We start from the raw sequence: 12,374 nt of genomic DNA, 5'->3' as shown, positions 1-12,374 counted from the left end.
CCTCCTGCTAAGCCAACCCTGGGAGGCCAGCGGTCTGGGCAGTGACAGTTCCAAGACTATTCCCAGGGTTCCCGCATGGCCTATAGCCCAGATCCAGCATACAGACTCATTCAACTGCCCCGCAGCAAGCTGCTCCTCCCGTGCTCTGGGGGCCGCCAATGAAATGAGGCAACCTGCGCTCCCTACCCTCACCACAGAAGACCTGCCCGTTTTGGAGACACCAGATGGAGGCGACTGAGGGTGAGAGAGTCAAGTCCTCTCTTCTCTGTGGAGGGCATCCCTGAACACCTTTGGCCATGGAGTCTCAGACTTTGTAATGCACTTCAAGGGACGTTGTGCCTTTGTATGCTCAGGGTGAAAGGAAATCTAGTAAGGAAATCAACCTTTTTTCCAAGGAAGACATTTTGCTTCTTGGTCAGTTTCTTCCCCTGCTTTGTCACTTGGGGATCACCGGGCGCAGAGCTCACGGGGACATATGGGGTCATATGTCCCTGGTAGTGCACCATTGGTCACACATGGGGGGTGGTGAAAATGGTCCTCCCACACTGTAGCCCCAAGATTGGCATGAATTACTTAGAGCCCACGTTCCTCTCAGGAGAGGCATCTGTGGGTGGAGGGTAGGCGCGGGGCATAATGAATTGCCTCTGCTAGGGTCATCCACCTGTATAAGTGTGTTTGGATTCATGATCATCAAAAGATTGCCTGTGAACAATCATGAAGAACTGGATATGGAGGATTAGCATCAGTGAGCCTTCATAGATTTGAGATCTGAAAGTGGAAAGCAAAAGGCATTTGTGTACAGAGATAAGGGACTCTTTGCTTCTCTCCATTTGTTCTTCTCATACATGGAGGTGCGGTTAGAACCGAAGAACCAGGGATCCCTGGTGCTTGGAAAGACAGAGAGCAGATGCCGGGGACTGGATCCAGCCCAGGGGCCCAGCAGCGAATGGTGCCTTGGAAGCAGGAACACCTAGACTTCCTGCTAAGCCAACCCTGGGATGGCGCCATTTGTCCCTGGGCGGACGCCATTTGGTCACATGGGAGGGTGAAAAATGGTCCTCCACACTTGCCCCAAGATTCGCGCAATTGCCAGCGCCCACGTTCCTCTTGGGGAAGGCATCTGTGGGCGGAGGGGTGGCGCAGGGAATAATGAAGGGGGGCACCTGTACCCAATGTCAAAAGGCAGCCCCTGCCCCTTGTTTGTTCTATCATGGCAGCCAGGGAGGGAAGAGTTCCCCCCCTGTGGCAAAGGCTGACCACAGCCGGTGTTACCCGCCTCCCTCAGTCCCTCCCTGCCAGGGACAGCAGAAAGCCCAGCCAGGCGTGGAGAGGCTGGGCCGGACGGGGCAGCTCCTGCTCAGCCTGGCTGGACGCAGGGGGGCCAGGGAGGTGAGCCAAGGTGGGGAGCTGTGGGGCACGGCGGAGCAGCAGCAGGCAGGCCTGGGCAGGGGACAGGGAAGGGCCCGGGGGGCTCGCAGCTCTGGCGACTTCCAGGCCCGCTGCTGTAGTCCAGCAGGGTAGCTGCCGTTCCTATCTGTGCCAACCCGTTGCAGACATGTATCTTGGGAAAATGGATCACGGAGCAAACTTTAAGGAAAATGGAGGGGGGGGGTAGTAAGCTCAGACTGTGCCCTGTGCTCCATTTTTCCTAGATATGCCTCTGCTTGGCCCAATCACATATCCTCAGCCTAGCCTTCCTTAGAGGGGGGCTGTGAAGATAAAATGGAAAGGGAGAGTCTGTGTTGTTAAACCACCAGAAGATCATGATGATTCTTAAGTATGCTTATTAGTTGTTACTGCACTAGGATGTATTGGACCAGATGAAGTGTGGGTGAAAGCAGAGAATCCCGGAAGTTGGTGGGCATTCGGAGCCGCTTTTTAAGTGTTCCTTGCAGACGCTCCTTTCTAGCTTCCTGAATGGCTGAGTGCCAACTCAGAAGGTGGCGCAGAGGAAGAAGAACCTTCGTTTCAAAAAACCAACTGGGGTCCTGGTGCAGGGCCTTTCGTGTAAACAGATATCCAGTGATCGAAGTGCAGGAGGAGTTCGCAAAAAAAGATAGGAGCTCCTGAAAGCCGAATCCAAGTAACTCGGGGTTGCTTCCTTGGTATTTCTGCCTCTCTCTTTTTCTGCTTTTCTGATTTGAATGGCAGTTTGCTTCTGAAATCCAAAAGTCTTGACACCGAACCTGCATTTTTCTACAATGGTATGCAAACCAGATTGTTTCTGAACATGTAAGCACTGAGTATTTCAAAGTCAGAACAAGAGAGTTTTTGAAGTTCTAAAATTATTAAAATTACTAGAAGTGCACTTTAGAATATGAGAACAAAGTAATCAGATACGTTTTGTATTAGGATACCCAGTTTCTATAAATTATGTAGAACACTATCATTTGCTGAGATAGTGGGAGGAGTTGCCAGGATCCACAGAACGTACATGCGGAAATTCTTCTGCATATGTACAGGCTGATTTTCATCCAGCTGCTGTTTCTACCTCCAAATCATACTGAATGACATTTGGATGTTTTACCTGACACCCACTAGACACTTTTGGTGGGGCACTAGAAGACTGTGGTAGGAAGGGGTGGAGGGATCTGAAATGCCCCACAACACTACAGGCATACTTTGAATGTTAACCAGTCTCAACGATTATCACTACAGGAATGATTCAGAGCAAGAAAATAGGGTCAAAATTCCAACAGGGTTTTGGATACAGTTTTAAAACCGGAACACTTTTAGAAAAAAAAGTATCAATTATTAATACAAAAAAAGTATCAATTATTAATACAGGTCAATCCAGTGTCGAGATACTGATCTGTATGAACCAATAACGAGACAGCTTAAAGACCACCAAAGGCAGAATTGTCATCGTCCATCAGCTTGCACCATCTTCAGTGTCAATTTCAAAACATGACTGTCAGGCTGAATTGTGTGTCCCAACTTGTGCAAGCTCTGCCAGCACACTCTCCAGGGGCAGTTTCAGTTGCCACAGAAATGATCAGAAGGCAGTTAACAGAGAATGAACCATTTCAGATGCCTCCGATACAACTGGCCCAGCAATCTTTCGTCCATTCTCATACCTACTGTGTGATACCGGGACATATGCATTTTCCCAGTCAACATGGCTTCTGAATGTACCACCACAAGACAAGATTTACACATCCATTAGGTAATTCGGGACATGCAAAAGTTCATTACTATTACATGGTGGTACATTCAGACATGGTCACAATTTCCAAAAAGTAGTTAAGCCATAACAGTCTTTAGGGATCAAGAACTGACCGATACTCAGGTCTCTGACTGACTGGAATGCTAGGCTTTGGAACCACAGCAGAAGAAATCGAGGTGCAGGCAGAAACACCCAACTTCAATGTATTATACTGAATTCTGTGTGGAACTTTTACACAAGACATCTTTCTATTACATACAGAAGCATAAAGTCAATGAAGCTTGAGCTGGAGCTCAGATGCCCAGTATTTGCTATGTCTAAGGAATGAGAAGTTAGCTTTATTTGCTACTGTCAAATTGTTTTCAATTCTAAGTATAGAGGTAGAAATATACAAGGGCATTTTTGATCTTAGGAAACCAGAACTGACATGTTTGAATCCTTCTACCTTCCAAAAAGAAAGAAAACCCAAATTACATGTAGCATTTGAACTTTAAGTAGATGTTAGTGGTGAAAAACAAATGGTGACAAACAGGACTGCCCTAACAGATTCCTCCCAAGCTCGTGGAAGGCATGATCAAGTTGTCAAAACAAAATGCGAGCCCAATAATGGAAATTCAATACTGTGCTTACAACTGATACTTAAGGGCCTGCTACAGTGTTTGTACATCTCAATATGAAGTCAAGCTCATCAGATAAAGAGTACGCACACCTGTTTGACACCTGTCAAATACCCAACAAAATGCCTAGCTTCTAATTCTTGTTCTGTATTAAAAAGAGAGTTATACAGCTTTTTCAAAAGGCTGCTCGCACACTAAAATAATGACAGTGCTTCAAAAAGTTTAATCTGGGGAACTTTAAAAGCACAAACAAGAGAAAAGCGACACAAACTGAAAGTATCCTCAAATAAGAAAGAATGAACAAAATATTCGCTGAGGTGTGAGCAAGGTCATTAGAAAGGAAACAAGCAGAGAAGCAACGCAATGAAGTTGGACTCTTCACTTGATGGATGCCAGAGAGTGTTGGGGTATGAAGTGTCCAAGATATTATTTTCCCCTAATGGAAGCCCTATATTGACAGTTTATTTCCTACATTTTTCATTGATCTCTCAAGGAGCGCATCATAACTTGGGCAATCATGTCATCTTCATCAGCATCATAATCCTAAAACAGAAAACAGGGGAGAAAAAACTTGAGCAAAGACAGGGAAGGTTTCGTCCCAAAAAGGGTCTTGATGAAGATGGATTCCTTGTTTCAGTTACCAGCTGGTTCTTCTGCAGGACAGACAGTCAACTTTAAGCCTAGACACCCCTACATAATCCTGAGAAGGGTGACAACACAACCCCCAAAGTGGCCACCACTGGTGGTCGAGCTAAACAGGCCATCTTCACAGATTTTTCTCTGTGATACACCTCTGAAGATGCCAGCCACAGATGCAGGCGAAATGTTAGGAACAAGATCTACCCGTCCATTACAACACATCCCGGAAAACTCACAACAACCAGTTGAATCTGGCCATGAAAGCCTTTGACAATATATAAACCATCTTCTCCTCATCTCCTGGGAAGATGGAAAGCGTGAAGGGGGAATGGAACCACCCTCAAAGGAAACCTGGGTAGTGACCAGTACTCCTAGCCTCCCAGCGAAAACCCTTCTCATTTGAAGGAAGGTGGTCAGTAAAGTCCTGCCTTACCATGGCCCCAATGACTTCCTAAAAAGCTTCGCTACCAAAAGTAGTACTGGCAGGAACTGGGATTGGGAATCCTGCTGTACAAAGAATCACAGATTTTAAACATGCTCATGGCATGATAGCTGCTCAGCTAACATACAGTGCTATAGTACGGGCTCCCACTGAAAAGTCGTGTTCAAAGGTAGTTGTTTATTAACAGATGGTGTTACAATCCAAGAATTCCAAAAGCAAATATTTGGGTTCCACCCCTTTGCAGCTTAAATCTGTCGGGCACATTTTGTGCTTGTTACTTACCACAAAAGTATCATAAGAAAAGCGATGCCGTCGTTGAAGATGCTCCATGAAGTTGGCACTTCTATAGCTTGGGTCACCCCATGGCATTGATGCACAAATTGGACAAACCTGGAGAAGTTGACAATTGATACACTCAACAACTCTTCCTGGATTTGTATTTAATTAAACTGGCATGCACTCTAAACCACTGACTGCCGACTAAAATAATTTTAATGGTTTGGATCCAGAGACAAAAGACACTTCTGCTCGTGCAAAAGGGGAGTACTCCATGTCTAACGGCAGCATCCTGATTGCATCACATTATCTACCACTACAAGAGCGTTCCTTTCAACAGTTTTTCAAGAGACAAGGTACTGGAGAAGCAGTTGGGGTGGGGGGAAGAGAGGAGGCAAGTTATCACCCTATTGCACAAATCAACCCTCTGTTCTCGATTCTTCAGATATCAGATAAAGTATCTGATGCACAGCCCATATTATACTTTTTTTCAACATAAAGATGACAGGAGATTTGAGAATTCATCTGGCATTTCCTGGATTGTCTTGGTTCTAAAATGTGGTTTGGACCCTGGTGCCTACCAAGTTCTGTCCCCAAGGCACTGGAACCCAAACAGAACATCCTAGAACAAAGATGGTCCAGGAAATCTCCTATCATCTCTTTGTTGAAAAACACATAACTTGGAAGCATTCCTAATTATTACAGTAGGTTCATCCAAAGGTTCTCTTCCGCAGGAAGGAGCCTTTCTTCACAGAAGGAAGTCTTTGGATCCAACCCAATTTATCCAAGATTAAGAGGAGCAGAATTACAACGATAACTGAACAGTGACGGATTTACTTATACTCCACCTTCCTCCCCAAAAGGGAACCAAAACACCTTCTATTGCTCTCTTCTAGTCTACTGGAATATTTCATTCATCCCCGTTAAGGACCTATTCTTCTGAAATTAACTCATCTGAACTGCCCTTTTTGGACAGTTTAAGCAGGCAAGATTTTTAGATCTACTTCTACCAAAAAGTGAGATAATACTAATTACATGAAATGAACCCTAATAAATATGACTGAGCTTTGGGTTCAGACCATGACTCAGTCCATCTTTCTCTTCAGTCTAGCCTACCTCACAAGACGTACTAGATTCATAAAAGTTTGCATTGATATTTATAGTTAACCTCAAATAAATTAGATTTCATCATCAAAACAGCTTTACTTCTTAGTTTAGAACAGTGATGGCAAACCTTTTGGGGTCAGCATGTCAAAAATTTGAAAAATGCTGGTATGTCACCCCTCACTTGAAACAATTCTTTACGTATTCATTAAGTTAAAAACAATGCAGTCCAATCATGTGTGGTGCTTTGTATTACGTGGAGAAGTGTCAAAGAATTACAAAAATGAAAAACAAGTAAAACAAACTCAGTTGTTGTTGGATGTTGGTAAACACTGCTGTATCACCCAAAACACTGTGGCATGTCACTTTTGACATGCGTGTTATATGGTCGCCATCACTGGTTCAGAGCATACACCTTAAACAAGGAAAGTGTTGTATTAGAATACAGAGCAGTCAACCTCCCCAGGCCATGGGTTAGGTCAAGATTTAGCAAGTAATTACCACGCGCTTTGTATCCATGCTGTGATACTTTTGGCAGTGTTCTACCAGCCCTTCCTGGTCCAAGTTTCTCTCATTGCAGTAAGGGCATGGAAATGTAAACCTATTCGGAACACTCCTAGAGAAAAAGAAAATGTGACTTTACTTTCTACCAAAGAATAGCATGATTTTTCATGATATAGATATGCCTTTCGCAAAGCAAGGTCCTCCATGTGCAAGACTGCTTCGTACTAGATGCCCAAGTCATTTGCCACATCTTACACCAAGTACATTGTCATCATATAGGAATAGAAGGAACAAAAGGCCATACGAGTTCTCCCAAAACAAGTGGGCCCCCGGAAAGAAGGACAACCCCCTCCACCCCTTCCCACTGCAAAAATCAGCTTTCCTGAAAACTTGTATGAATGCTAAAGGGCCTCGCAGTGGAGAAGGGGTTTGCTAGCAAACACTAAGCCAAACCAATTCTTGCAGATACCTTCCTACTGGTGTACACCTTTTACGTCACTGGCATTCCACTCTCAGAAGTATTAAAATACATCATGGCTCCTAACCACTCCAATCTATTTTGACCACGGCCCAAAGCATGATCTTTCATATATCTTGTTTAACATTTGGGGCAACAACTATAAAAGGCTGAACCAGCCTCTTATGTCCCTGGAAACGACTCCTAACATGGCTCCCTATTCATAAATATCTAAAGGCATAACACAGTCTCCCTTTGGATTGGTGTCAGTTTCATCCACACAGAAGCTTCACACCAAATTAGGAGGTTTTCCCCACCCCAAAGGCATGTTTCTGGAGTGAAACCCAGGGAGCTAAGCATTGTACACCTAACAATCAATGCTGACATGAGCCTAAAGCGCTACAAGTCCCACAAGTAAAGAGTTTCCAGTAGAAGGGCATAAACAGAAACACTTACAAAGAATGGTCCATGTTTTACTATTAAGTGAGGAATTTCTAAAACCCTTTCACACTCCTCATTATCTACTGAAACATTCATTAGTGACCAGAGCGCAGTACAATTGGGTCATAAGGTATCAGTCCTCAATTTTGGAAGTCCGTTTTAAACAGGAGCAAGCAAATCATGACTCTCCATAAAGATGTTGGTTACCTTGTGTCCTGGGGTGGATCTTTAGTCACAGCTCTAACACCTTCCATTATGTAATTCTGGTATTTCAAGCAAGAAGCCACATGACTGCGCAGCTTCGAGAGGTACATCTGTACAGGAGGAATCAAACAAGGTTTTCTTTAATACTGTCACAGAAGAGACTTCAGACATGCCAGTATCAGTACCTTCCCATACCATAGGGGAAAACTGCACAAGGATTTATATTCTGTGACTTCCAAAATGTTCAGAAATGGGAGTCAGGGATCTCTACCTGTGGCAAAATCTGTACATTCTAACTGATTCTGAAGCTGACAGATCTCACTGCTGGAAATGTCTACAAGTTCCACCTGCCACATTATAGTTGAGACAAGTCCAAAATAAACCTATTTCTCCACTTCCTCACCACTGACAAGGACGTTGCCTATCTTGAAATTCAGCCCCAAACACACAGAACGTTATGAGAAAAGATTTTATCGCTACAGATATTGGTAGCTTTTTACAGAAGTTTGGCAGTCATCAAGTGATAAAACAGATCTAAACAAGGCTATCAAGACTAAATGCTGTATGTAAGTAAATACATTCCAATATTCCATACTTTTTTACTGCAGCCATTGCAAGTGGTCTCTGTCATTTCAATTTGCTTTTCCACGTCCAAAGCTCTGCTACCATGAGACAGGGTGCTGCGGCACACTCCACAAAGTGGCTTTTTCGGCTTAAGACATTCCTGAATGCACGGCATACAAAAGCTGGCATGGAAGAAAGACACCATGAGAACATTCCCAATACAGAGAACGCAGCCAGAATGCAAACACTTCCCTGCCTCCCATTACACCAGTGCCGAGTTAAACATTTTTACCTGCGCCACCTTAAATGCAGCTTGTAATGAGTAATTTTTAAACTTTAGAAAGTTAACCTGTCTGCAGTTACATGGCTCTTTAAAGTATTTCCCCTCTTAAATACAGCTGATGAAACACTACAGCTGAAATGGAAATGACTGACATATGAAAAAATGTTGTATCACTGCTGCCCCTTATACACAAATTAACACCTCGATGTTAATTCTGCTGAGAGTATTTACAACAAGCAGAGATGATATATGGTTTAAATTCCTCTGGTCTAAAAAAGAGGATTACTATACAACAAGACAAATAAAAGACAGTGAACTACTTATACACTCGCTAACATTGTGAGGATGTTCTTCATCAGGTTCAAATGCAAGTTCATTTTTTACTCTTTTAGAACTGGAAAAAATTAAGAGAACACTATCCAAAACACTGTACAGAAAGCCTAATGCACCTCATGAATAATAACCAAACTCCCACAAGTTCAGATTTGTTCTGCATAAATAAGCGCTGCTGAGCCATTTTGCCTAGTTGATTTTGCTATAAGGTTCCACCACAAAGATCTATCATTTTTAAAATATGGTGTAAAAGGTGTAAGGTTAAAAAAAAGGTGTAAGGTGTACAGGGGAGACCAGAGCCAAGCACTAAGGATTATATGCAATGTCAGTAAAGAACGTTTGAATTTTTTCCATCATTCACATTTCCTGGAATCTCTTGCTCATGTATTTACTGAAGAACTCTGGGTTTCTATACATCCAAGAATACTAAGTGTATTACAGTTCTTGAGCACAGGCTGGAATAGGTGTAGGCAACTTCTATGGCTCAAGTACAAAAAAATACCAGACCAGAAACACTGCATTTGTTGTTGGTAGAACTATTTTCTCCACATGAAAATAAAGAAATATTATAAGACTGCTTAAAAATTGTCAGAAAGAAATACCAGCAATGTCAGTAAGAAACTGGTTCAGCCACCAAGTCTTCCTGCTGTTTTCCTGCCTGTTTCAACAGCACTTCATAATCCCTACCGGAATATGAATTTCCCAACAAAACTGGTTTTGAAGGAAAAGGTGATGCCATAAGTAGCAGCTAAACTAGAATGAATCCCCGGTTACTCTCATGGGTGTTGAGACACCATATGGGAAACACCAATGAGAGCAGAGCAAGGCTTGAATTGAAAGAGGTATTATTTCACATCTGACGAGGTCCAGGGTGTTCCAAATTCAGGCCCATGGGAAAAACTTAACATTGGTGGTATGCCTCACGAGCACACCAAGAGCTTTTCTCCACCTATGTGCATACATACACAGCACAATGAGGTGGCAGAGGGACAGATCCCACAAGGGAGAAGTTTTCAAAATCTCAGCATAAACCATTTCCCATAAATGGAAAAATAATACAGCCAGTAGTAGGCTAGAACCTCTCCCCCAATGAACATTTTGCCAGCAAGCATTTACTTGAGGGATGCAGCAATCCTAGAATAATCAGCCCATAGCCCTCTGGAACTCTATATATCTCCTACCCCATTTCATCAGTCATACAGCCCTATCTAGACTGTCAATTTAATGCAACCCCTCTAGTCTTCTGAAGAAACTATAGAATAGCTGTTACTACACCAGCTGGATGACCAACTGCCTCTGCCTTTATGAGGCTCGCACAAGGAATTTTAGGAAGTACACTTTCCAATAATCCTACTTCTGTACAGTCATTAAGAGATACAGATCATCTATCTTCTCTTCCATCTGACTCTAAGGGCTTTTCTTATTAGATAAAGAACCTGCTATGCATAGCAGCTAAGTCAGCGGTGATTCTTTCAGGAAAGTCCTGCATCCCTTTAGGTGTTTCCAAATAAACAATAATGACACTGAAGTAAGAACTACGCCTGCTCATCACTTTCTGTTTCTGGAGAAGGGAGTACCGCTATACAAGAAACGAAAGCGAAACCGGAAGAACTCAACACTGGGGCGGGGGGGGGAATACCCTGCAGTACTTTACCAGGGGGAGAAACCTACGAACAGCTTTCCTAGTGGGACTAGCAGAGTTAGTCGGGGGTCTTTCCAGGTGAGACAAACAGCGTTGGGCAAGGCAGATTTAAATATAATGCCTGCAGCTTGTAATCAAAGAGAGGTAGGGAAGATGGCAAGCTTGCTCTCTAGGTTGCAGTGCCGAGAAGCAGCTAATTGACCTCAGCTATATAGAGGCCCCACGACCCCCGCGAGTATCACAACCCAGGTGCCAAAGCCCATTGCTCTAAGTAACACAAGTGCTGGATAGTGCTGCAAAGCGACCCGCATCGGAGATTAACACAGTAAAGGAACGGCACAGCAGACCTGCGGGGGGTGGGGGGGGGGGAGCAGGAGCGGGAAACGTGATTTAAGAACAGAAAACTCAGAGAGCGAGAGAGGCATCCCAGGAGGGGGCAGGCAGGTGGGTGGTGGGAGAGGATGAACAGGAATGAGGATTTCTCCTCCCCACAGCCCTGCTCACACCGAGCCAACCTCTGCTTGCTATCCTGGTGCTCCACCTCGACTGTCACAACCAATTCTACTGCTCTCTGCCAGCCCTGGCCCAGCTCGCCTCGCCCCTTCCCCTCTACCGGCAACAAAACGCTGCCGCCCCCGTCCCCCGCCACTCACACGTGGCCGCAAGGCGCCCGCACGGGGTTCTCGAACACCTCCAAGCAGACCGGGCACGTGAAGCGGGAAAGCGGGTTCAGCCGCTCGGCGGGAGGCGTCCCCTCGGGGAACCGAGAACTCGCTTCAGCCAGCGCCATCTTGCAGCGCCGCTTCCGCCAACGACAACTAGCCGCTCCCAACTGCCCGGAGGAGCCCTACGGCGCTCTAAAAGGGCCATTCCGGGTAGACCGCGCCCATCGAACGCCGAGCGGCCCCCACTGCGCGTGCGCGGCGAGGAGGCAGGTCTGGAGTCGCTTGACGTTGGGGATCTCCGCGTTTTGAGACAGTTGGGTGCTTCCTGGGGATGCCCCTTGCAGCAGCTGCAGGAGAAAAAATAACTGGGTGAAAGCGGATCTTGTGAAAATTGGGAAAGGCCTGAAGCTCATTCCGCACAGTATATTTATAACGAGTTGCGATAGTTATAAATGAACTCGTTTTCCCTTTTGATAAATGGGAAACTAATTAATTCATGACGATTTTCACTGGCTATCAATATGCTGTGCACAATCCACATAAGAGAGTCACTGTGGCATCAGCTTTCATGGATACACATAGTCTGCCAGCAGTGTTTGAACTGTAATCCTCGGCCCCGAGGAGCTTCGTGAGTAGACAGTAATTCGGCCTTGAGTGGCATTTGACAGGAGAGTCTCCTCCAGCCTGGTCTAACTACGACACAGCCCAATGGTTCACAAACCATTGGAAACTTTTGTCTGCAGATGCTCCACTGAAATGAATGGGAAATTATATTATAGACAGCTAATTTAAGAACGAAAAACACCAACGTTATATGGAAAAATTCTGTTCTGCTACATCCCTATTCCATTTAGTTTTTAAACCTATTCTGGCCAATTCCATTTTGCTAAAGACTTATTCCTTTTATTATTCTGCTGAATTACTAGGCATTATGTATTCCACTCATCACCTCACAGCTAGGTTGGACTCTCCAGGTCGGGGCTGGATTCTTCAGGGATTACAACTGATCTCCAGAGGACCAAGATCAGTTGCTGGGG

The 12,374-nt window shown here is 44.7% G+C and overlaps 1 protein-coding gene across 1 annotated transcript; it reads right to left on the bottom strand.

The window, feature by feature from the left end:
* Nucleotides 1-2,246: 2,246 nt before the first annotated feature.
* On the bottom strand, nt 2,247-11,538 carry RNF114 (ring finger protein 114). Its single transcript, XM_048497265.1, has 6 exons — nt 11,326-11,538; nt 8,446-8,596; nt 7,854-7,960; nt 6,746-6,860; nt 5,147-5,254; nt 2,247-4,326 (listed from the first exon to the last, which is right to left on the bottom strand). Exons 1-6 carry the CDS (start codon nt 11,460-11,462, stop codon nt 4,261-4,263), a joined length of 684 nt encoding a protein of 227 aa, XP_048353222.1. The 5' UTR covers nt 11,463-11,538; the 3' UTR covers nt 2,247-4,260.
* Nucleotides 11,539-12,374: the final 836 nt, after the last annotated feature.

This window comes from Sphaerodactylus townsendi, linkage group LG05, assembly GCF_021028975.2.
Source record: "Sphaerodactylus townsendi isolate TG3544 linkage group LG05, MPM_Stown_v2.3, whole genome shotgun sequence".
NCBI lineage: Eukaryota > Metazoa > Chordata > Lepidosauria > Squamata > Sphaerodactylidae > Sphaerodactylus > Sphaerodactylus townsendi.
Note: the sequence above shows the minus strand (reverse complement) of the source record. Positions and strands in the feature narration are given on the sequence as shown.